At 45.1% G+C, this 22,570-nt stretch overlaps 1 protein-coding gene across 2 annotated transcripts in view; it reads right to left on the reverse strand.

Annotated features, from left to right (window-relative positions):
- Nucleotides 1-22,570, reverse strand: part of ADCY1 (adenylate cyclase 1) — a 258,513-nt gene that overhangs the window by 157,147 nt on the left and 78,796 nt on the right. For both annotated transcript variants that reach the window (XM_049894205.1, XM_049894208.1), the window contains exon 3: nucleotides 7,575-7,693. In XM_049894205.1, the coding sequence (XP_049750162.1) occupies nucleotides 7,575-7,693 (119 nt within the window). The remainder of the gene's footprint in view (nucleotides 1-7,574; nucleotides 7,694-22,570) is intronic.

Here is a 22,570-nt window from a genome sequence, read left to right on the forward strand (position 1 = left end):
CCCAGTGCCATTGAGTCGATTCCAACTCATAGCGACCCTATAGGACAGAACAGAATGGCCCATTAGAGCTTCCAAGGAGCGCCTGGCAGATTTGAACTGCCGACCCTTTGGTTAGCAGCCATAGCACTTAACCACTATGCCACCAGGGTTTCCACAATGAAAGGGGTTCCCGATTTTGTGCCCTCTTCCACCTGCTACATTAGGCTAGCTAGGCGTTTCTATGAACTTGGCCCCCCTTTCTTATCCTGCCCTGTCTCAGCACCCTCAAGGTGAAGGGTCCCATTCTACCTCAACCCAGCAGGTAGCATGGAGCCAGCCCCAGGCCTGGAATCAGGAGTCACGGCCCTGTGTGACTCCTTGAGTCCACAGTCCTTAGCAAGGAAGTGAGCAACAAGAGTTTGGTGGTGCCTAAGTTTTTTGTTTTTTTTTTAAGCTAGTATCAAAGAGCCCTGGTGGCGCAATGGTTGAGTTTGGCTGTTAACCGAGAGGTCAGTGATTTGAACCCATCAGCTGCTCCACAGGAGAAAAGGTCTAGTGATCTACTCCCGTAAAGCATACAGCCCGGGGAACTGTATGGGGCAATTCCACTCTGTCATACTGCTTTTCTGGAGTAAATTACCATGCCTTTCTTCCGAGGAGCTTCTATGTGGACTCAAACCTTCAAACTCTCAGTCTGTGGCTGAGCCCATTAACCATGTGCACCACCCATGGTCTGGCGGGGTGAAAAACCCAGTTACCACTGAGGCAATTCCAAGGCGGTACAAACAGTTAACACATACAAGCTGCCGCCTGCAAGGTTAGAGGTTTGAGTCCACCTACAGGCACCTTGGAAGAAAGGCCTAGTGATCTACTTCCAAATAAGCAGCCACTGAAAACCCTATGGAGCATAGTTCTACTCTGACGCACCAGGGTCACACTGAGTCAGAGCCAAAGCCACAGGTTCTACTGGGAGCAGGGGGATACAAACAGCCACTCAACAGAGGCAGGCAAGAGAACTTCAAAACCATTAAGCCCAGCATTTCCCAAAGTGTTTTGTGGGACGTTGTCTCTGCAGGGCACAAATGATTTGCACTGGACTACTACTAACCTGTTGCTGTTGTTAGGTGCCATCGAGTTGGTTCCAACTCATAGCGACCCCATGCACAACACTGCCCTGTCCTGTGTCATCCTCACAATTGTTGCTATGCTTGAGCCCATTGTTGCAGCCACAGTGTCAATCCATCTCATTGAGTGTCTTCCTCTTTTTTGCTGACTCTCTATTTTACCAAGCATGATGTCCTTCTCCAGGGACTAATCCCTCCTGATAATGTGTCCAAAGTATGTGAGATGTAGTCTCACCATCCTTGCTTCTATCCATGCCTACTAACCTAGAGGTTGGCAATTTGAACCCACTTGGTGGCTTCCTAGAAGAAGGCCTGGTGATCTGCTTCTGAAATGATTACAGCCAAGAAAACCCTACAGAGCACAGTTCTAGTCTGTCACACATGGGGTCACCCCATGGGTCAGATTAATATTTAGAAAAAAGAAAAAAATGGAGAGTTCTCCTTGAGTTGTAGGTTTGGAAGAAGCTCCCAAAAACGCCTCCCAGCAGCCTGAATCTCTATAGGTGTGATGGGGAGGCAGGGCACTTGTAATATGACCAGGGTGCTGCTCTGACCACTGAGGGAAAGGTCATGTGGGCCCAAGCACTGAACTGCTGAGCCAGCGTCCTGGCTGCCCACCTCCAGGGCTCTCATCCCATAGGCAGAGTAAGTCCCTTGTTCCTGGAGCTGCTGCAAGGCCAACTGTTTGTCACACATAGCCAAAAACCTGTTACGGAGACTTGAAAGATCAGTGAACACACTGTAAACCGTTATGAGATTTTCTGAGACCTCAGAATAAAGGTGTGACTTTAAATGAATAAAGAGAGGTGGCATTTCAGTAAAGTTGCTTTTATGACACATTTTTTCTCATATCCAGCTTGGTGATGTCACATCTTAACTCCGATCTGCATTTTCAACAACAGAGAAAGTGGAGACCCACAGCAAGCTTTTCTCCCTGACTGGGCCCTCAACCATCCACATGTTCCACCACCACCCCTCTCCACGTGCGGATAGCTGCTGTGCTACCCCAGTGACAACTCTCAGCATGTCCCGTTATACCCCCACCTGCAGCTGGCCACCTCTACAGGACTGTGAGGGCCTGAGGGGGCAAACCACAATTTCTATCTCGCAGCAGCTAACACAGTAGATGTGGTTTCAGTGCCCGTGTTATAAGTGAATGAATGAATAAGAAAATAAGGTGAACAAAGCCCAGGAGTCTAGGATATCTGAAGTGTCATTAATTGATCCTGGGAAGTTGAGAAAGAGAACTGCAGGGGTAGGGTAGAAGGACATTTTGGTATACAATTCAGCCTTATTTACACCTCTAAGAATTCATCTTTTTTCCCCCTCCTTCTCTCCTCTACAAATAATAATCCATCCAAACTCTTCTCTCTATCCGCTGGTTTCTCAGTATCTGATTGTTCATCAAGTTCTACAAACCCCTGCTAGAAGAGCTCCCAGCATCTGTGCTATCTTTGGCCTCTACTTGCTGAGGGAAAACTTGCTCCCCAGGGCACCCCAGTTTCTACATCCACACAGGTCAACATTTATGCAGTGCCTCTTCCATGCCAGGCCCCTGCCCTCAAGGAGCTCAAAGTCCAGGAGGAGGAGGCTCAGAGCAGGGGGGAGAGATACATAAGCAATTCAACAGAGTGCACTGAAGCAATGACGTGGAAGCCCAGAATTTGGCAAGCAGGCACAGCACCAGCTCTGAAGGCCAAAGATGGCTTCACAGATGAGGCCAGGCCTGAGCAAAACCTGGAGCCTACATGGGAATTACCCAGACAATGAGGGGAGGATGGGAGGCGGGGAGGCAGGAAGGCAGGAAGACAGAAGGGCAGGCAGACAAGAAGGGAAGGAAGAGAGGGAGGGAGAGAGGGAGGGAGAGAGGGAGGCCTAGAGGGAGGGGGCAGGGAGGGAGGGGGCAGGGAGAAAGGCAGGGAGGGAGAAAGGGAGGAAGATGGATTCAGAAGGGCAAACAGCATATACAATATAAGATGGGTGAGACACACTCTAGAGACTTGCCAAACAAGAGATCCTGAATGGTTGGAGCACATGATTCGAGTAGTAAGCAGCAGAGCACAAGGGTCCCAGGAAGAGAAGACCCCAGGAGCTAGCCCAGCAAAGGCCATGAGGGGAGCTGGGGGGGAAAGCATGGACTCCTGTGAGATGGCCCAGTTGTCCATTTCCAGCAACGGGACCCTGGGCAACTTATCTAATCCCTCCACATGTCAGCCTCTTCATCTGTAAAGTGGGAAGAAGGCTAGTACCTATCTCATAGGGTTGTAGAATTAAATGAATTAACAAATGTGAAGCACTTAGGACAATACTTTGCACCTAATAAAGAGCTCAATAGTTATTTATAATAATTTATAAGTGTTAATAACTCATTCATTCATTAAATCATCAATCACATATTTATTTGAGGGCTGTATGTGCTGGGCACTGTTCCAGGTGCTAGGGGTTTAGCACTGAATAACAGAGCTTCCATTCTAGACAAGGTGTAAGGAGGAGGGTCAGTGCATAGAGTAAATTCAAATATGGAGTGCAGCTATGGAGCAAAATAAAGCAAGGAAGATGGATATGGAGGGTCTGTCATCTTAGCTAGGATTGGTCAGATAACCTTTCAACCAAGGCCAGAAAAAGCAGAGAAAGCGTGCATGTCAACACACTCTCCTCCTCTCCTACTGGGAATTTCATTATGTGCACGTTGGACCACTTGACAGAGCGGAGAAGAGGGTTCCAAGGTAGAGGGAATAGCAGGGCGTGCTGCTGTGATTCTTTCTGAATACAGAATTCCTGTTGGATGGTCTTATTTCAAGCCTTTGGATATGTCATCCCGCTGCCTCTGGCCTCCACGTTTCTGATGAGAAATCAGCTGTTAATCATATTCAGGCTCCTTTGTATGTGACAAGTCACTTCTCTCTTGCTGCTCTCAAGATTCTTTTAGTCTCTGTGGATCTCTTTCAATTTATGTTACTTGGAGTTCACTGAGTTCTTACACGCATAGATCAATATTTTAAATCAAATTTGGGAAGTTTCTGGCCATTATTTCTTCAAAAATTCTTTCTGCCCCTTTCTCTCTCTGCCCCTTTCTGGGAATCCCATTATGTGCATATTGAACTACTCGGTAGTATCCGACAGGTTTCTGAGGCTCTGTTAATTTTCTGTACTCTTTTTTTCTTTCTGTTCCTCCAACTAGACAATCTCAATTGATTTATTCTCAAGCTCACTGATTCTTTCTTCTGCTTGCTCAAATGTGCAGCTGAGACCCTGCAGTGAACTCTTTATTTCAATTACTGTACTTTACAACTCCTAGATTTCTATTTCGTACTTTTTTTTACTTTCTATTTCTTTACCGATATTCTCTATTTGGTGACACACTGTTCTCATACTTTTCTTTAGTTCTTTAGATACAGTTTCCTTTAGCTTGTTGAACATATTTAAAATAGCTGATTTTTTTTTTTTTTGTCTAATAAGTCCAACATCTGAGCTTCCTCAGGAACACTTTCTATTGACCGTGTAGTTTCTTCCCCTGTGTATGGATCATACTTTCTTGGGGTTTTGCTTGTGTTTTTGTTGTTGTTGTTTTTTTGCACATTTCATATTTTTTGGTTGGAAGCTAGATATTTTAAATAATATATTGTGACAATTCTGGAAATCTGATTCTCTCCTCTCCCTAAGGTTTTTAGTTGCCGCTGTTTTTTGTTGTTGTTGCTATTAATGACTTTCTGAACTAATTCGGTGAAGTCTTTTTTTTTTTATTTAATTGAGTCTACATTCTTTTTCATGTGTGGCCTCTGAAGTCTCTGACTGGTTAGCTTAGGGGTCAACTAATGAATGGACAGAGATTCCCTTAAATATCTGGAACCAGTAAATCTCCCAGCCTTTTCAGAGTGTTGGGGCATGTCTTCAACACTCAGCTAGGGAGCTGACAACTCTGCCTTAGCCTTCACTGCCCACTTGTGCTGAGCCTCAAGGTTAGGCACAGGAGAGAACTTTAAGGCCTTTGAAGGTATTTCCTGAGCATAAACACAGTCCTGGGCATGCACACAGCCCTATGCATGCCCATGGCCTTCTAGATTCCCCAAAATATGCTGGTGCTTTTCAAAGTACCCTATGGGCATTTCATTACAATTTTTCCTTTTAAATTTTGATTAGCTGGTTGTTGGCCTCAACTGTTATTGCTGCCTTAGGTGGCTACGATCTTAAACAATTGCTGCTGATTGTTTTTGACAAATGCTCTGGGGAAAAGTCTGCTAGCACTGGGTGAGCAATAAGTCAGGTCAAATAAAGAAAAGCCTTGTGAGTGGGACTTTCTGGGGAACATCCAGACAGGTCAAATAATGACAGTTCTTTGAGAATAGGGCTTTGAAAGAGTCCCAACCTCATTCTGACCCCTCTACTGACTGCCACTATGCTGGTTTTCACTGTAACTTGTTGTCATTGGTTTTCAAGCCTATCATGGAGCTGACGAGAGGGGATGGGAATAGGGCAAGTTAAAACATCACGGAGCTCACTGTTCTTACTGAGACTTAGCCATTTTTCTTAAATAAATACTTCCTGGATTACTGCACACCTTTGATTAGTTTCCAGAGTTCTAGAAAGTTGGTTTTGACATTTTTGAAGTGTTCTCATTGCTTTCATAAGGAGAGGATTTTCAGAGGTCCTTACTCCTCCATTCCCTATGATGTCAGCCTGCTACGAATTCTGAATGGCATATTGAATTTAGAATTTAATTCTGGAGTGGTGCAAAAACACTGGAGGATTTTAATGAGAATTGTAAAGAGGAAACTGAAGTATTCATATCTGGGATATGGAAAGATGTCTCTGATCACCAGCTCCATTGGTGACAACAGCCTGGACTTCCTCTCTGCTCTCAGGCTGTGAGACCTATACCCAGAATCAGCCCCCAAGGTGCTGCGGAACTGAGAAGCCCACAAGCAGACAAAAATGGAGATTTTTCAGCCAGGAAGGAAAATGGTTACTCTCCACCATTCCCTCAGCTCAGGGGAGAGAGCTGTGGGAAAGGCTATTGGATGTCAATCCCATCTTGCCCACCTCCACCTACAGCACCCAGGAGTCTCTGGATATTTGATGCCTTCCCTACTCTATGGAAAGTCTTACTTCATCTCTAGGTGCTGCCTGGCTCGTGCTCATGGTCTGGTCTTCCAGTAAGGTTCTGGATCCCTGTATCATGTCCTTGTCCATTAAAGAGAGGCAATGGGGCAAAATGTGAAATGCCAAGGCAGACATTAGAGTCAGCTAATCACAGGTCAGGTCCCAACCCTGACATTCATATAGGCTTTACTCTGCTAAGCCTCAGCTTACTCATACATAAAATGGAGGTGACAATGTCCATGGTTCACAGGGGTGTGGTCATATTAAACAGAACAGGACAATTTGGCAGGGAGATTCTCAGCTCAATTTCTGGTGTCATCCTGCCTGAGTTCAAGTACTGGTTCCTCGGCTACTTTCCATACACCATGGGCCTTACCCCTCTGTGCTTCAGCTTCATCTGAAGAACAAGGATGACACTAGTCCCTTCCACACAGGATGGAGAGCAGTAAATAAGCTCTACCTGTAAGAACTGAGAATACTTCCCAGTAAGCACGCAGCAAGACCACGGTCCACGAGCTGGCTCTCAGTGAGAACTCAGACAGGGATGGGGAGGGACTTCAGCAGTAAACCTTCTCGAGACATTTCAGATGAACAAGATAGCCTTGCAAGGACTCAGTATGCAGTGCTTGACACAGAACAATAGATTGAGTTTTTCTTAACTTTTGGGGTCTGCAGGGGCCTCTTCGACCCTTGAGCTGCCCCAGCAAGCACAGTGGACAGGAGGACTGATATCAACTCCCAGAAGAACCAGAAAAAACACTGAAAAGTAAAAGTGTGTTGGGGTCCTTCAAAACTGTCATCTCCCAGCAGAGTGCATATCTATGTAAAATATGATCCCCAAACTGGCAACACTCACCCATGCTAGGTATATTACACCTTGGTAAACAGTTTTTTTAAAAGAAATGTACAATTTAATAAAACAAAATACTTTTTAATAGACTCTTAAAAATAAACAAGTAAATCTCAGAGTGTCTTGCCAAGTTGCTTCACTCTGAGGGCTCAGTTTTCTCACCTGTAAAATGGGAAGAGTAATACTGACCTCTTAGGGATGTTATGAGATGAATACAGTGAGGAACAGGAGAATGCCTATCCCAGAGCCCAGTACCAACTAGAATCATGTTCAGATGTGAACCTGACATGGACAGATCTCCAGCCCAAAATGCCCCTGCCCAAACCTGGTTCTCGGGACAGAGTTCTGACCCTCTAGCCCACACAGGAAGCACCAGGGAGTTGAAATGGGAACATGGGAAAGAGCAGATGTCACATGCACTCCCCTGCCCCACCCCGCCTTTTGCAGGACCCTGTTCCCTGTGGGTAGATGCCCAGTAGCTGCCCCTTCCTTCACACAAGGCCGAAGCCAGGCAACCCTACCTCACGTTGTCATGTCTCTGGATGTAAATTTTATGGAAAATCCTCTCAGGGGGTTTCAGAAAATCCTCCTTCATCTCCATGGCAACGTTGCGGGGCAGGAGACTCATCAGGAGCCGCTCCTGGTAAAAGAGAGATGGGCACACATATGAGAAGGCAGCTCCTTGGCCCTTCCTTGGCTGGCTGGACCAAGTTCAGGTGAGGTACCACTCTGGAGCCAGTGTATCATGCCCACTGCCCAGGCACTCTGGCTAGGTGCCATCCTCACCTCCTGAGCACCCAGTCAGACCCACGGCACCTTCACATTGCTCCCCAAACAAAGTGCCTGCTCCACTCACAATAGCCCCAAAAGAGACTTCCTCACAAAGAGACTTCAAGACTTGTCTACAAAAAATTAGATGTTCTCCCATGAAAATTACAAGGTCCTCTTACTTAGTATGATTTGTACAAAGATAAGTTACTTAGTAGAAAATGTGGAATTTTATCTTTGTCTTTGTCATCATCGACCTCCTTTTTTTTTTTTTTTTCCAACCAAGAGAATGGAATAAATGTTCGTGTTTTTAAAAGGAGCCGCGCAACCATGAATAATTTCCTCCATACCTTCTCTAGGCCTTGATTTCCTCATCTCGGCCAGGGAGTGAAGGGGACCTTAACTCTCATATTCCTGGAGGGACCTATCCCTGCCCTCAATTCTGGCTGGTCCTGGGTATTCTGAGAAACAGGGTTACTGCAGACATGGTTTCAAGACACCACACTTCTCCAAAGTCCCTCTCACACCTCCTCCCCTACCCTTGGCTTTGGAAAAGGAAACAAAAGATGAGTTTACAATCCATGTAAGTGTTACACAGAACATCAGATCAGTAGGGAGAAGTGATGTGTGCTCACCCATTCCATCCAGCAGCCTCCACGAGATTCTCTCAGCCCTGCGCTGCCCACAGCTTAGAGGGTAGCCAAGGACCCGCCCTGCCTGAGCGCTGCATGCCGGCTGCCTGGCTGCTGAGACACATTCCCTCCCCTGCCTGTTCCCAGCCCAGTGCCAGTCCTGTGGCCAGTGAAGCAGTGCATCCAGGGACTGCCCCTCTGGGGAGCATGAGGCCATGTCCCTGAGCTGGGGGAGCCACTCCCACATGTGACTTTCTCAGTAGCATGTGTGTGCAAACCACCTAAGGCCTGCCTAATGCAGGGAAGTCTTTCCTGCCTGAGGTGATCAGAGCAGCAACGGAAAGTCGTGCAGATCCTAGTTGCTGGGTAGGTCACCGTGAAAGTGGTGCCAGAGTGAGGGATACCTCTTTTCTTCAAATTACTAATAGCACTGAATGTGTATGTTCTATTTTATAATGGAAATACGTATTTGATACATTTGGAAAGTCTTCCAAAATATTTTATATAAATTTCTGAGGAAGCAGGCCAGGCCCAGACCTATATGACGTCCATCAGGGGCCAACCATGCACACCCAGGTTCGAGGCCTGCCTGACCCTTTCCTGGAGCCTGGTGGTCTGCACCCCAGATCTACAGTGAAGTCAGGCCTGTCCAACCCTGACATAGAGGAAGATGCTGCCAAAGGCTGACCTGTCCATGGCCGTTCTCTAGATGACATCACAGAGGACATGGACATCACAGCAGAGTGCAGAGCCAGATGCAGGTGGCTGGGCCACTCTATCTTCCTGCCCTGGGTGTGGCGAAAGGACAGCCTCAGTGACAGAAGAGACAAACCCCACATGTCATGTGTGGGCCTCGTGTGAGCCTGTACCTGAACGGTGGATGTCAGGTCCCTCTGGGGACAAGGTGCAGTCAGTGAGAGGTGCTGTCAGTCAGACGCATACACAAGCCCACACATTGCAGAACCAGGTGGCCATGTTGCAGCCTGACACACCTGCAGTTATGGAAACTGCCCCTGCTGTGAGGTCAAAGATGGCTGAAAAGGTGGGAAACAGAACCAGCTGGGCAAATAGAGAAGGCCACCCAATCATAAGACCCCACGAGAACGAGTGCAGGCTTCATTCTCACACCTGACAGCCACAGGTCCACAAGAGCGTCAGCCCCCCTCAGATTTCTCTGACCCTGGGCGGGTCTAGTGCAGAGAGGATGCATCCACACCTCAGTCGAGCATCAGAGGGCTCTAGTGCCTGCAGCCCTGTGCACCCTGCACTGAAAGATGCCTGAGGGGACTCTGGAGGTATAAAGCAGCACTCTGGCACAGTGGCAAAGACTCTTTGGCATCAGACACTTGGGTTCAAATCCTGGTTCTGCCACTTTTGAACTATTAGTTAAGCTCTATCTCAATTCCATCCCCTCTGAAGTGGTGACAATCATCCCCAAGTCCTCAGACGGTTGTTTTCTGAGGTAAAAAAGGAAAACATGAACACCTTCTCCTAAAACACAGTAGATGCTAATCTAAATGAACAATGGTGGTCATTGCTATGGTTGTTCCCGCCCACCCAATACTAACAGATTTCATTTTGTCAACACTCTACTCTTTTGCCTCTTAAACTTCTCCCCTACACCTACAAATTCTAAAATCCCCCAAACTCAAATGAAGCAAAGAGAACTCTGCCTTTCACCTAGTGCCCTATCTCCCTTCTTCCTTTTCTGTCATGATTCTCAAAACACCCCTGGAGCTGTGCTCATAGTGAGCCATACCCTCCATCCAGGATCACAAGCCTAGGGGGAGCTTTAGGGTCTTGCTTTGTCTTCCCCTTGCCTCAACCACCCTGCACAACTTGGAATTATGACAGGCAAATTGAACCTGATCAAAGCTGACTCAGCAGCAAAGGAAGAGCTGAACACGCAGAGGGATACTGTCCATGGCCCCTGGAGCAAGACAGGCAGCATCTGGCTGGCAGGAAGGCCTGAGAATGGAGAGGGAAAGGGATTGGGTGGCCCAGACCTGCAGTGGCAGCAGAGGGACCCCGGGTGGTTCACGTGGAATGTCTCCACTGAGTACAGGGCTGGGTACTGCAGAAAGATGGCTGTGAAGAATCAGCTGGCTGCCAGCTGGCCATCCCCACGGCCCTTTTCCACCTCTATACCACAATATAACCCCTAATTTTTATCTGAGCACTTGGCCACCTGGAATGAAAACTACATTTCCCAGCCTCCCGTGCTGCTAGGTGTGGCCAGTGAGATATGAATGGAAGGGTCACGTGAAAGTTTCTGGGATCTTCCTTAAAGATGGCTAATTCTTCTCGCCTTCCTCATGCTGTTGCTGGGGATACAGGCATAATGGCTGCATCTCTAACTACCATCTTGGTACATAAGGATGAGGGCCACGCGCTAGGGATGGCAGGCAGTGGACTGGATGAGACAGGGTTGCCAGGGTTCCTGGATCAGATCTACAACCCAGCTGTAAAGTGCCTACCTTGGAATGTGTATATAAGGGAGAATGAGCCTTCCTGTTTGTTTAAGCCATTGCCACTTCGGGTATCTGTTACTTGTAACTGAACATATCCTAATTGACATAAGAAGTATGTGTGGGTAGAGGTGGGGCGGGAATGCATGAGTGTGTGGTATGGTATGTGTGCAGAGGGGAGCCCCGAGCAGCCCAGCTTATTTCTAGCACCAGCCCCTGAGGCTCAAGCTGGACGGCAGGGACAAGCCCCTCCTTTTGGGTAGGTTCATATGAAATGAAATTAGGCAACCAAGAAGTCTGAGCACCACTTATCGTTCCAGAAAATTTCAGAATGGACCTGAAGACATGCATGGGTCTTGCTTTGTCTTCCCCTTGCCTCAACCACCCTGCACAACTTGGAATTATGACAGGTAAATTGGATCTGACCAAAGCTGACCCAGCAGCAAAGGAAGAGCTGAACATGCAGAGGGTCGCTGGGATAACATGGATCCCTGTGGAAAGGCAGGTAGTCCTGGCTCGCGAGGGAGCTCTGGAAGACCACAGCCGGGGACCCTGCACCTGGTTTCCCCTCTTACTAGCACGTATCATGTATACCACGGGGGTGTCAGTTGTCTGAATGCTGGCCTGAGGAGCACACAGACGTGCACTGACCAGAGCGCCGCCCTCACAGCAGGCACCAGCCCTTGCGTATATCACACGCACATGTGAAGTTTGCAACACAGACTACATTTCCAACCACGGTTCAGCATCAGCTCCACTGTGAGATCAGCTATAGTACCTAAAGCCAACAATCATTAATAAACCCAAGACAAAATTCTAGGACCTTTCCCAACACAGCAAAACAGGCATCTGATGAGACGAAGTACCCATTCCTGATTCAAAAAAAAAAAAAAAAACCAGGAAACAGTAGTTCACTCATATTATAAAGATAGGGCCTGAAATTCATCCCATTTCAAACCCAAACCCTAAAGCCCCAAGCAGCAATACACATGAACAGTGGGAAGAGACAACACCATCTGTAAGTCTGAACCAACGCAGTAAGGTTCAAAGCCAGGAAGTCAACGGAACAAAAATTACTACAAACATGGAATAGACAAATTATCCATGAAGGCTACATAAAAACTTTAATATATGTATCTTGACTATAAAAAATGTGACAAAATGAATGTACTATGCTTAAAATTAGATATTAAATTAACAACTGTGAGGATTCTGCTTTGGGGAAAATGGAGAATTCCATTTTGGGTATCTGTTACTTGTAACTGAACATATCCTAATTAATATGAACAGTATGTGGGGATGGAGGGAGATGAGCTGTCTTTAAGGAAGATTCCCTATTCCTTCCGCTAAGTATAATCAAAAATCCTGGCCATCATATATGAAACAAGCATAAAAAGGCTGTGAATGGTGGAGAGAAGGCAGACAAGCTAGGGATCTTGGGACAGGAGGACCGACAAGGTGGTGTGCTTCCTGGGTTTTCTTTTTGCCTCACATATCTCAGACTGGGTGGTGGAGACACTGGCAATCCAGAAATGGAAACAAGTATGGACGAATAGCTCCAACAAGTTTTCTCTCTCTAGGAAAGGACCAGGAAAGGGGCAGCCTAGTGAGACAGAAGGCTTTTAGACAATAACCACATTACTGCAGGCAAACCACAGGAAAATCTGTGACCCTATCCCCATCCACACGAGGTAAGTGAAGAGGGGAACCTAGACTTCTATCCTTCGCAAGCTGTAAAGAAGTGCCCAAGCCCCATGCTGGGGCACTGTCAGAGAAGGCCAGGAGACAGCCCAGCCTTCCACCTCCACCTGCTGGTAATAAGCACTCCCCCACCTCCCTGCTCTGCAGTGTTGGCGGTTGAATATATGGGAAGCAACACACACCCCTGCTTCTCCCAGCCAGAGAAGAGAGGACAAGTAGGGAGCTGGAACTCTCGTTCCTGCACAGCAGCAATGAGGAGCCCTCCTGCCCTAGGGATGCTGACAGAGCCAAGTGCAGAATGCCAACTTCTAACCCACCTAGCAGCAATGAGGCAGTGCCCCTCTGTCATGGATTGAACTGTGTTCCCCTAAAATATCTGTCAACTTAACGGGGCCATGATTCTCAGTTTTGTGTGACTGTCCACCATTTTATGTGATTGTCCACTATTTCATGTGATTTTCCTGTATGTTGTAAATCCTATCATTATGATGTAAAAAGATGGATTAGCAGCAGTTATACTGATGAGGTCTGCAATAGGTAGTGTCTTAAACCAATCTCTTTTGAGATATAAAAGAGAGAAGCAGCAGAGAGACATGGGGACATCATACTACCAAGAAGGCAGCGCCAGGAGCAGAGCACATCCTTTGGATCTGAGGTTCCTGCACTGAGATGCTCCCAGACCAAGGGAAGACTGATGACAGGGACCTTCCTCTAGAACCAAGAGAGAGAGAAAGCCTTTCCCTGGAGCTGATGCCCTGAATTTGGACTTATGGCCTACTAGCCTATGAGAGAATAAATTTCTCTTTGTTAAAGCCATCCACTTGTAGTATTTCTGTTATAGCAGCACCAGATGACCAAGACACCCTCCTTCCCTTCCAGAGTGATGTCACAGAAATGCAGCTAAAGTTCTAAATAAGGTACAGTCTCATACTAATTATCCCAAATGTCCAGGTAACAAGTGAAAACCTCTCCTCATATGAAGAACCAGGAAAATCTCAACAAATGGGAAAAAAAAATGTCAATGAAAAGACAACAGAGTTGTCTAAATTATCTAACAAAGATTTTAAAACAGCCATCATGAGAATGATTCAATGAGCAACTACACACTTAAAATAAATGAAAATACAAAAAATCTCAGCAAAGAAATAGAAACTCGTAGCAAATAAATAGAAGATATAAGGAAGAATCAAATGGAAATTTTAGAACTGAAAAAAACTAACAGAAAAAAAAATCAATAGACCTACTCAACGGCTCACCACTTATGTCTGTCATACTGTGGCAGCTTGTGTTTTTGTATCCTGGATACTATGCCACCAGTATTTCAAATACCAGCAGGCTCACCATGGTAGACAGGTCTCAATGAAGCCTCCAGATTAAAACAGACTAGGAAGAAGGACCTCGCCGGTCTACTTCTGAAAAAACTGGCCAGTGAAAACCTTGTGGGTAGCAGCGGAACACTGTCTGATATAGTGCCAGAAGATGAGCCCATCAGGTTGGAAGGCACTCAAAATATGACTGGTGAAAAGCTGCCTGCTTAAAGTCGACCTTAATGGCAAGGACAGAGTAAAACTTTCGGGACCTTCATTTGCTGATATGACATGACTCAAAAGGAAGAGAAACAGCTGCAAATATCCATTAATAATTGAAACATGGAACGTACGAAGAATGAATCTAGGAAAACTGAAAGTCATCAAAAATGAAATAGAACATATAAAGATCGATATTCAAGGCATTAGTGAGCTGAAATGTGTTGGTATTGGCCATTTTGAATTGAACAAGATACATTTGAATTGCAGCGTCGGTGAAGACTGTTGAATATAACACGGGCTGCCGGAAGAACGAACAAATCTGTCTTGGAAGAAGTACAGCCAGGATGTTTCTTAGAAGTGAGGATGGCCAGACAATCACAAAGTCATACTAGCATTAAACATGATACAACTAACATGTGTACAACCAAAAACGCACTAGCCCCATTCACATCTTATATATAAGTGAAGAAAACAAAAATATCTGACACACACATATAAGGACTCATAACAATTACAGTCCTTGTTTCTGCAACTGGTCACGTGGTTGTAGCTGGCATTTAGAATTACCTTCTTCCACCACCATTCCATATTCTCATTACCCTCAGCAAGCACCTCAACTGGTTGTGCTTTTTAGCCTGGTGGGGTGAACCAAACCTTCATTCCTGAAGGGTATGGACCATTAGAAGCTGTGTTGGAATTGGGTTACTACAGTTTTCCATTGACTTTAATCACAGGGCATGGTAGTACTGAGAGACATTCTAAAGGATCTTCTGTATTCCAGACATACTCTTCTTTACCTCCATTCTGTAATATCAATCTGATTTCCCCCTTGATAATGTGGATCAATCACATGAGCCAATACGGTAACTCCCTTCTTTGCCTGTTGATCCAGAGGCATGAAGAGCCCAAAGTGGCCGGGTGGCATTCTTACCTTCCAGTTCAGTGGAATCATCACTGTGTCTCCTGGTGGGAACAATCCACCCTCCCTTTGGAACTAACACCTCTAGACCCACAGAACAGGGTCAGAAAGCAAAAATTTTGTGAATGGGTTACTAGGGGTAATAGTGAGAGGCATCATTTCCATTTCCACCCCTTGATTCCAGGACCCATGAATTCTGGCTATGGAAGAAACAGCACCATATACTGGATGCTGCTTTAGAGCATAAACAGGCTCCTGGAGAACACCGTCCCAACCCTGCAAGGTATTCTCACCTAGCTGGCACTGTAACTGTGTCTTTAGAAGGCCTTTCCACCATTCTATCAAGCCAGCTGCTTCAGGTTGTTGTGTAACACAGTAAGACCAGTGAATTCCATGAGTATGGGCCCACTGTGGAGCCCTGGTGCTGCTGCTGCAGTGGATAACCAAAAGGTCGGCAGTTTGAACCCACCAGATGCTCCTTAGAAACCCTATGGGGAAGTCTACTCTATCTTAGAGGGCTGCTAAGAGTCAGGATCAACTTGACAGCAATGAGTTTGGTTTTTTTGTTTGTTGGAGCCCATGGCCACACTTATTTGCAGTGAAGTGAGTCTCTTGATCTAGGGTGTTGTGGTGTGGGATACCAAAACAGTGGATAAGGCATTCTGAAAGCCCACAGATAGCAGTTTTGGCAGAAGTACTACATGTAAAGGAAGGAAAATCCGTATCCAGAGTGTCTATTCCAGTAAGAATAAAACACTGCCCTTTCCATGATGGAAGTGAACCAATGTAATCAACCCGCCACCAGGTTGCTGGCTGATCACCTTGAGGAATGGTGCCAAATGAGGGACTAAGTGTTGGTCTCTGCTACTGGCAGATTCAGGCATTCAGCAGTGACTGAAGGCAAGTTGGCCTTGGTTAGTGGAACTCCATGTTGCTGAGGCCATGCATAACCTCCATCCCTGCCACCATGGCCACTTTGTTCATGAGCCCATTGAGCATTGATGGGGGTGGCTGGTGAAAGAGTATTACTAATTTCCACAAAAACCATCATCTTATCCACTTGATTGCTAAAATCCTCTGCTTTTGGGGTCACCCTTTGGTGGCCATTCACATGAGATATAAATATCTTCACTTCTTTGGCCCTTTCAGAGAGGTCTGTCCACATACCTCCTCCCCGTACCTTCTTGTCTCCAATTTTCCCATCATGTTCCTTCTGAGTCCCTGACCATCAGCCAAACCATGGCCACAGCCTATGAATCAGTATACAATGTCACATCAGGCCATCTTTCCTTCCAAGCAAGGTGAACAACCAGGTACTCTGCTCAAAGCTCTCCCCATTAGGAGCATTTTCCATCATCACTGTCCTTTATGAAGGAAGTATTGGTGCTGTCCACTTTCGAGTGGAGCCTGCGTATTGCACAGAACCATCTGTAAGCCACACATGAGTTTTCTCTTCCTCAACTGACTGATCATAAGGAACTCCTCCTGAGGCCATGGGTGCAGACTGTGAGAAGGCAGATAATGTGATAGGAGTAGACACCACAGGTATTTGGGCCACTTCCTCATGTAACTTACTTGTGCCTTCAAGTCCTGCTCAGGCCAGATATAGTACATACCACTTCCATTTATTGATGGTGTACTGTTGTGCACGTCCGAATTCATGACTCTGTGGGTTGGACAACACTCAGTTCAAAATGGGCAGCTCAGGCTGCATGATGACTTGGTGGCCCAAGTATAAGAGTTTAATCTCTACTTAAAGGCCCACTAAAAAGCCAAAAGCTGCTTCTTAAACGAACAGGAGTTATCCTCAGAGGATGGCAGGTCTTTGGTTTAAAATCCTAAGGGTCTATATTGTGATTCACCAATAAGGGCTAGCCAAAGACTCCAAACAGCATGTCTATCTGCCACTGACACTTCAAGCACCATTGAATCAGCTAGGTCAGTGGCAGAGGGGCTTACACTGCAGTCTGGACTTGTTGTAAATCCTCTTGTTCCGGGCCCCACTCAAAACTAGCAGCTTTTTGAGTCACTTGATAAATAGACTGAAGTAGCACACCCAAATGAAGGATATGTTGCCTCCAAAATCCAAAAAGACCCACCAGGCATTGTGCCTCCTCTTCAGTTGTAGGAGGGGCCATATGCAATAACTTATCTTACTTGTATTACATTAGAAGAATGTTTTGACATGTCCCACACCAGTGGACCCCCAGAACTTTTCACTGAGGTGGAAGATGCCTGAATTTTTGTTCGGTTTCTTTCCCACCCCCTAGCACACAAATGGGAGCACTAGTGGCACAGTCATTAAGAGTTCAGCTGCTAACCAAAAGGATGGTAGTTCAAATCCACTATGAGTTAGAATCAACTCGGTAGCAATGGGTTTGGTTTTTGGTAGTGCACAAATGTTTTACCAATAAGTCCAGAGTCATTGATGTGTCTTCCTTACTAGATCCAATCAGCATAATGTCATCAATGTGATGGCTAGTGTGACATCTTGTGGGGCTGGAGAGTTGATATACTTCTGATGGTGAAGGTTTACTGATGGCCTTGCCAGCTGAAGGAAACTGCATTTGGTGTTCCTTCGAAACCAGAATCAGGAAAAAGGTTATTAGCCAGATCAATAGCCTCATACCCAGTGCCAGGAGATGTAATAATTTGCTCATGCAATGAAACCACATCTGGAACAGCAGCTGCCACTGAAGTTACCATCTGGTTAAGTTTACGATAATCCACTGTCCTTCCCAAGGTCTATCTGCTCTTTGCACTGGCCAAATAAACGAGTTGAATGTGGATGCAGTGAGAATCACTACTCCTGCATCCTTCAAGCCCTTGATGGTGGCAGTAATCTCTGCAATCCCTCCAGCACTTCAGTCTTGCTTTGGTTTACTGTTTTCCTAGGTAAGGGCACTTCTAATGGCTTTAATGTGGTTTTTCCTTACACAGTAGCCCTTACTCCACTTGCCAGAAATCCAATGTGGGGGGTTCTGCGGTCGCTGAGTATATATAATCCAATTATGCATCCTCGAAAAGAAGAAATCACTACAGGATGGGTTCAGGGACCCTGTGGACCCACTGTGAGATGAACCTTACCTAAGATTCTATTAATAACCTGACCTCCAATGCCCCCACTCTGAATGGAGAGCCACAGTGACATTTTAGGTCTCCTTTAATTAGAGTCAGTTCAGTGCCAGTGTCCAGTAATCCCTGAAAATTCTGATTATTTCCTTTTCCTCAGTGAATAGTCACTCTAGTAAAGGGCTACAGATTTCTTTGGGGAAGGCTAGAAGAAACATCGATAATATAAATCTTTGGCAGTGTAGTGAGGTCCTTCCTCAAAAAGACACGGGCTGCCCTTCAGTCAAAGAGCTGTGGATATGTAAACTGGCTCTAGTCTGTGAATTGACTGAGGGGCCATGACTCTCAATTTTGACAATTCGAGTTAGACCGCCATTTACTCGACCGAGAATTCTTCCACTAATAAATCAAGCATATATTTAGTAGATTTCCCATTGATTTCACTCCTAGGGACACCATGACTAAGTAGCCAATGCCATAAGTCCATACAAGTCAGACTATTCTTGGACTCTGCTGTTCATTACAGTAACCATACCCACCTTGTCTTTATCGACTGAGTGCTGCCATTTGGCTCCTACCACCATGGGGTCCAACCAGCCCTGTTGTAGTTAGGTGTCTTAATTCAGCTAGGGCAGTTCCTACTGTCAAATGTGATTACATAAAATAGAAATTACAACAGTCTTCAAAGACGCTGGGGCTCCCATCACAAATTTTTTCTTCACTGTTGTGAAAAGAGTCGTGTTCTCTGGGCACTCCATGTGTGGATCTGTGTGTCTCACCTGATAGATCCACTCTAACATGCCAATTTTCCTAAGCCTTTGGATACATTCTTCTATAGGATACCAAGGCAGGTCTTCAACTTCATTTAGTGTAGGCCACCAAATAATCCATGTTTCAGCGAACCAACCAAATAAGTTATTAGGTGCTTTCCTAAACTCTCGAGCTGAAACACTGAATGAAGAATCTGTGCTTAGTGGGCCCATATCAATAAACTCAGACTGATTCAACATTATGTTCCTCACACCATTATCGTACACCCTTAAGAGCCATTCCCACACATATTCCCCAGGTTTCTGTTTACACATATTATAAAACTCAAACAGTTCCTTTGGAGTGTAGCTTGCCTCCTCCTGGATCACCCTCTGTACTTCATGTTTTGGGGAACACTGGAACTTAAGTCTAGTTATAGGTGTAGAAGCAAAAATGGGTGGTGGGGATGTGTTCTAAAAACATTCAGTAATGTCTTGTAAGGCATCTGCCTCAGGCGATGGCCCAGGCAATGACTCTGATGCCACCCCCAGCAATATCTCAGACATAGGATTTTCAGACACAGCTGGGTTAAGCTCATCAGATGAGGGTGAAGGGGCTAATGGTTTTTTGGGGGAGGGTAGTTTAGCAGACAAAGATGGAGTAATCTTTTCAGATGGGAGTGAGAAGGTTGGTTCTGTTGGACGGAGTGAGTCAATAGAATTTAGAGGCTCAGCTCCTGATTATCTGCCCATATGTCCTCATCTCAAGTGTCAGGATCCCATTTTTTCCCAGTCAGTGCCCTCGCTTTAATTTCAGACACCATTTAAGGTTGAGAATTCAACTGGCTCTCTAATTTAGCCACTCTTACAATAAGTCTCTGGGTTTGTTTTTTGGCAGTATCAGCTCTGTTACTACAAGAAATAAGGCTTTCTTTCAAGGCGCAAGTGGCTATTTTGAGGTCGTTTATGTGGCACTTGAGTTGTGACTATAAAGCTCTAAACTCAACTTTTTTTAATCACTTTGTCTAGCAAAAGCAGACCAACCAACAAGCTTCCTTATACTACTCATTCTGACGAAACTGTGGAAAAGTATCAAACATGCGATCACCCAGAGCCTCACTGCTCACCAATACTTCATCCACTGGTAGTGACATTTGCATATTTCTATTGCCGCTTCACACCATGGATTAGCAATGCCCTCTTTACTACTGGAAGCAGAGTCATCAACATCTTTCAAGACTAACCAGACTTGGTAACCAATTTAGAAAACTCATCCTTATAATTCTGTTTCTCTAGAACTACTCTTGGTACCAAATGTCCTAGGCTGGGTTCTCTAGAGAAGCAAAACCAGTGAAGTGTATATACATAGAGAGAGTGAAATGCAGAGGGAGGGAGAGGCAGAGAGAGAAAGATTTATCTCAAGGAAATGGCTCACGCAGTTGTAAAGGCTGGCAAGTCCCAAGTCCACAGGTCATCCGTCAGGCTGGAGGCTTCTCCTGACTCATGTACCTGCAAGGGCTGACGAACCCAAGATCAGCAGGTCAGACGCCAGGCTGCTGGCTCACAGGATGCTGAGGCTGACATATCCAAGATCGACAGGTATGATCATTAAGGTTGTGTGTCAACTTGGCTAGGCCACGATTCTCAGTGGTTTGCAGTTATGATGTACTTTGGCAATCATATAATGATGTAATCACCTCCACGATGAGATCCAATATAAGGTGATCACTTCCATGATGGGATCTTCTGTAAGTAGCTGATCAGTTGAAAGTGAGTATCCTTGGGGGTGTGGCCTGCATCCAATATAGATGGACTTTCTGGCAAGGCTCACGGGCTTTTGCTTACTCTGAATCCTGTAGCCTGCTCCTGTTCATCTGACCTCCAGCTCTTGGCTTACCTGGCAGTCCACAGCCTGAGAGCCAGAGGCTTGCTCTCTGACCGCCAATCTTGTGTTCACCAGCCCCTGACGGTATGTGAGTCAAAAGAAGCCTCCAGCCTGATGCCTAACGCTCCAACTTGGGACTTGCCGGCCTCTACAACTGCATGAGCTATTTCCTTGATATAAATCTCTCTCTCTTCCTCTCTCTCGCTATATATATACGCATATACACACATATATAGACTCTTCACTGGCTTTGGTTCTCTAGAAAACCCAGCCTAAGATAGCAGGTAAGGTGGCAGACAGACGAATCCCAAGATCAGCAGGCAATACAGCAGGTCATTGGCTTGAATTCCAAGAATTGGAGGTCAGATGACAATGAGCAAAATACAGGATCCAGAGCAAGCAAAAGCCATCAAGCTTCACCAGAACATCCACACCCCCAAGGAAACTCCCCTTATACCAGAATGGTTGATCACATCAGATCATATCATGGAAGTGATTATATCACAAAATGGAGGACAGCTATATCATTATATAACCACCAAACTACATCATTATGTTAACTGCCAAACTATATCATTACATCACTGCCAAACCATTGAGAATCATGGCCCAGCCAAGCTGACACACAATTTACTTATCACTGTAGCTTAAAAAGTATGCAAGGAAATAATGGATGAAAACTTCCCAAATCTGGCAAAAGACATAAACCTATACATTCAAGAAACTGTGAGAATCCCCAAGAAGATAAATTCAAAGAAATAAGCTGCAAGACACATTATACTCAAACTAAAGACGAAAAACAAACCTTGAAAGCAGGGAGAGAGCAATGACACCTTAAATGAAACTGAATGACAGCAGATTTCTCATCGGACACCATGAAGTCCAAGAGGAGGTGGCATACATTTCTCAAGTGCTAAAAGAAAACAACTGTCAATTCAGAGCCCTTCAGGAACAAAATGGAAATCAAAACATTCTCAGAGGAAGGGAACCTAAGAGAATGTGATGTCAGCAGACTGCTCTAAAAGAATCGCTAAAGGAAGTTATCTAAACAAAAAGGAAATAATAATAGAAGGAATCTTGGAACATCAGGAAGGAAGAAAAAACAATGGAAAAAGCAAAAACATGCATAAATACAATAGGTTTTCCTTTCCTCCTTGAGTTGTTTAAATTATGTGTGATGGTTGAGCAAAAATTATAACACTGTCTGATGTGGTTCTGAATGTATGTAGAAGAAATATTTAAGACAATTTTATTATAAATAAGGTGGAGTTAATGGACATAAAAGGGGCAAGGTTTCCATACTTTACTTCAACCAGCAAAATTTTGACAACAAGATATATTAAGATATAGATAGACATAGATCTATAAAGATCTAGATCTACGTGTGTGTGTACGTACAGAGAGAAAAAAAAACTACAGCAACCATTAAAAATTTATACAGGGATACACTCAAGACCATTATAAATAAATCAAAATTAAATTGTAAAAAAAAAAATATGTTCGAGCACACAGGAACGCAGGAAAGAGATAAAAATAGAGAAAACAGAAAACAAAAAATAAAATGGCAAACTTAAGCCCTAAAATAACAATAATTTACATAAAATATAAATGTTCTAACTACACCAATGAAAGATATTGACAGAGCAGATTAAAAATACATGACCCAATGATATGATGTCTACAAGAAACTCACTAAAAATACAATTAAAGACAGCTCATGCAAACATTAACCAAAAGGAAGGTGGAATAGCTATATTATTATCAGAAAAGTATACTTCTAAAGAAAAAATTACC

The sequence above is a fragment of the Elephas maximus genome, chromosome 8 (genome assembly GCF_024166365.1).
Source record: "Elephas maximus indicus isolate mEleMax1 chromosome 8, mEleMax1 primary haplotype, whole genome shotgun sequence".
In the NCBI taxonomy this organism is placed as follows: Eukaryota; Metazoa; Chordata; class Mammalia; order Proboscidea; family Elephantidae; genus Elephas; species Elephas maximus.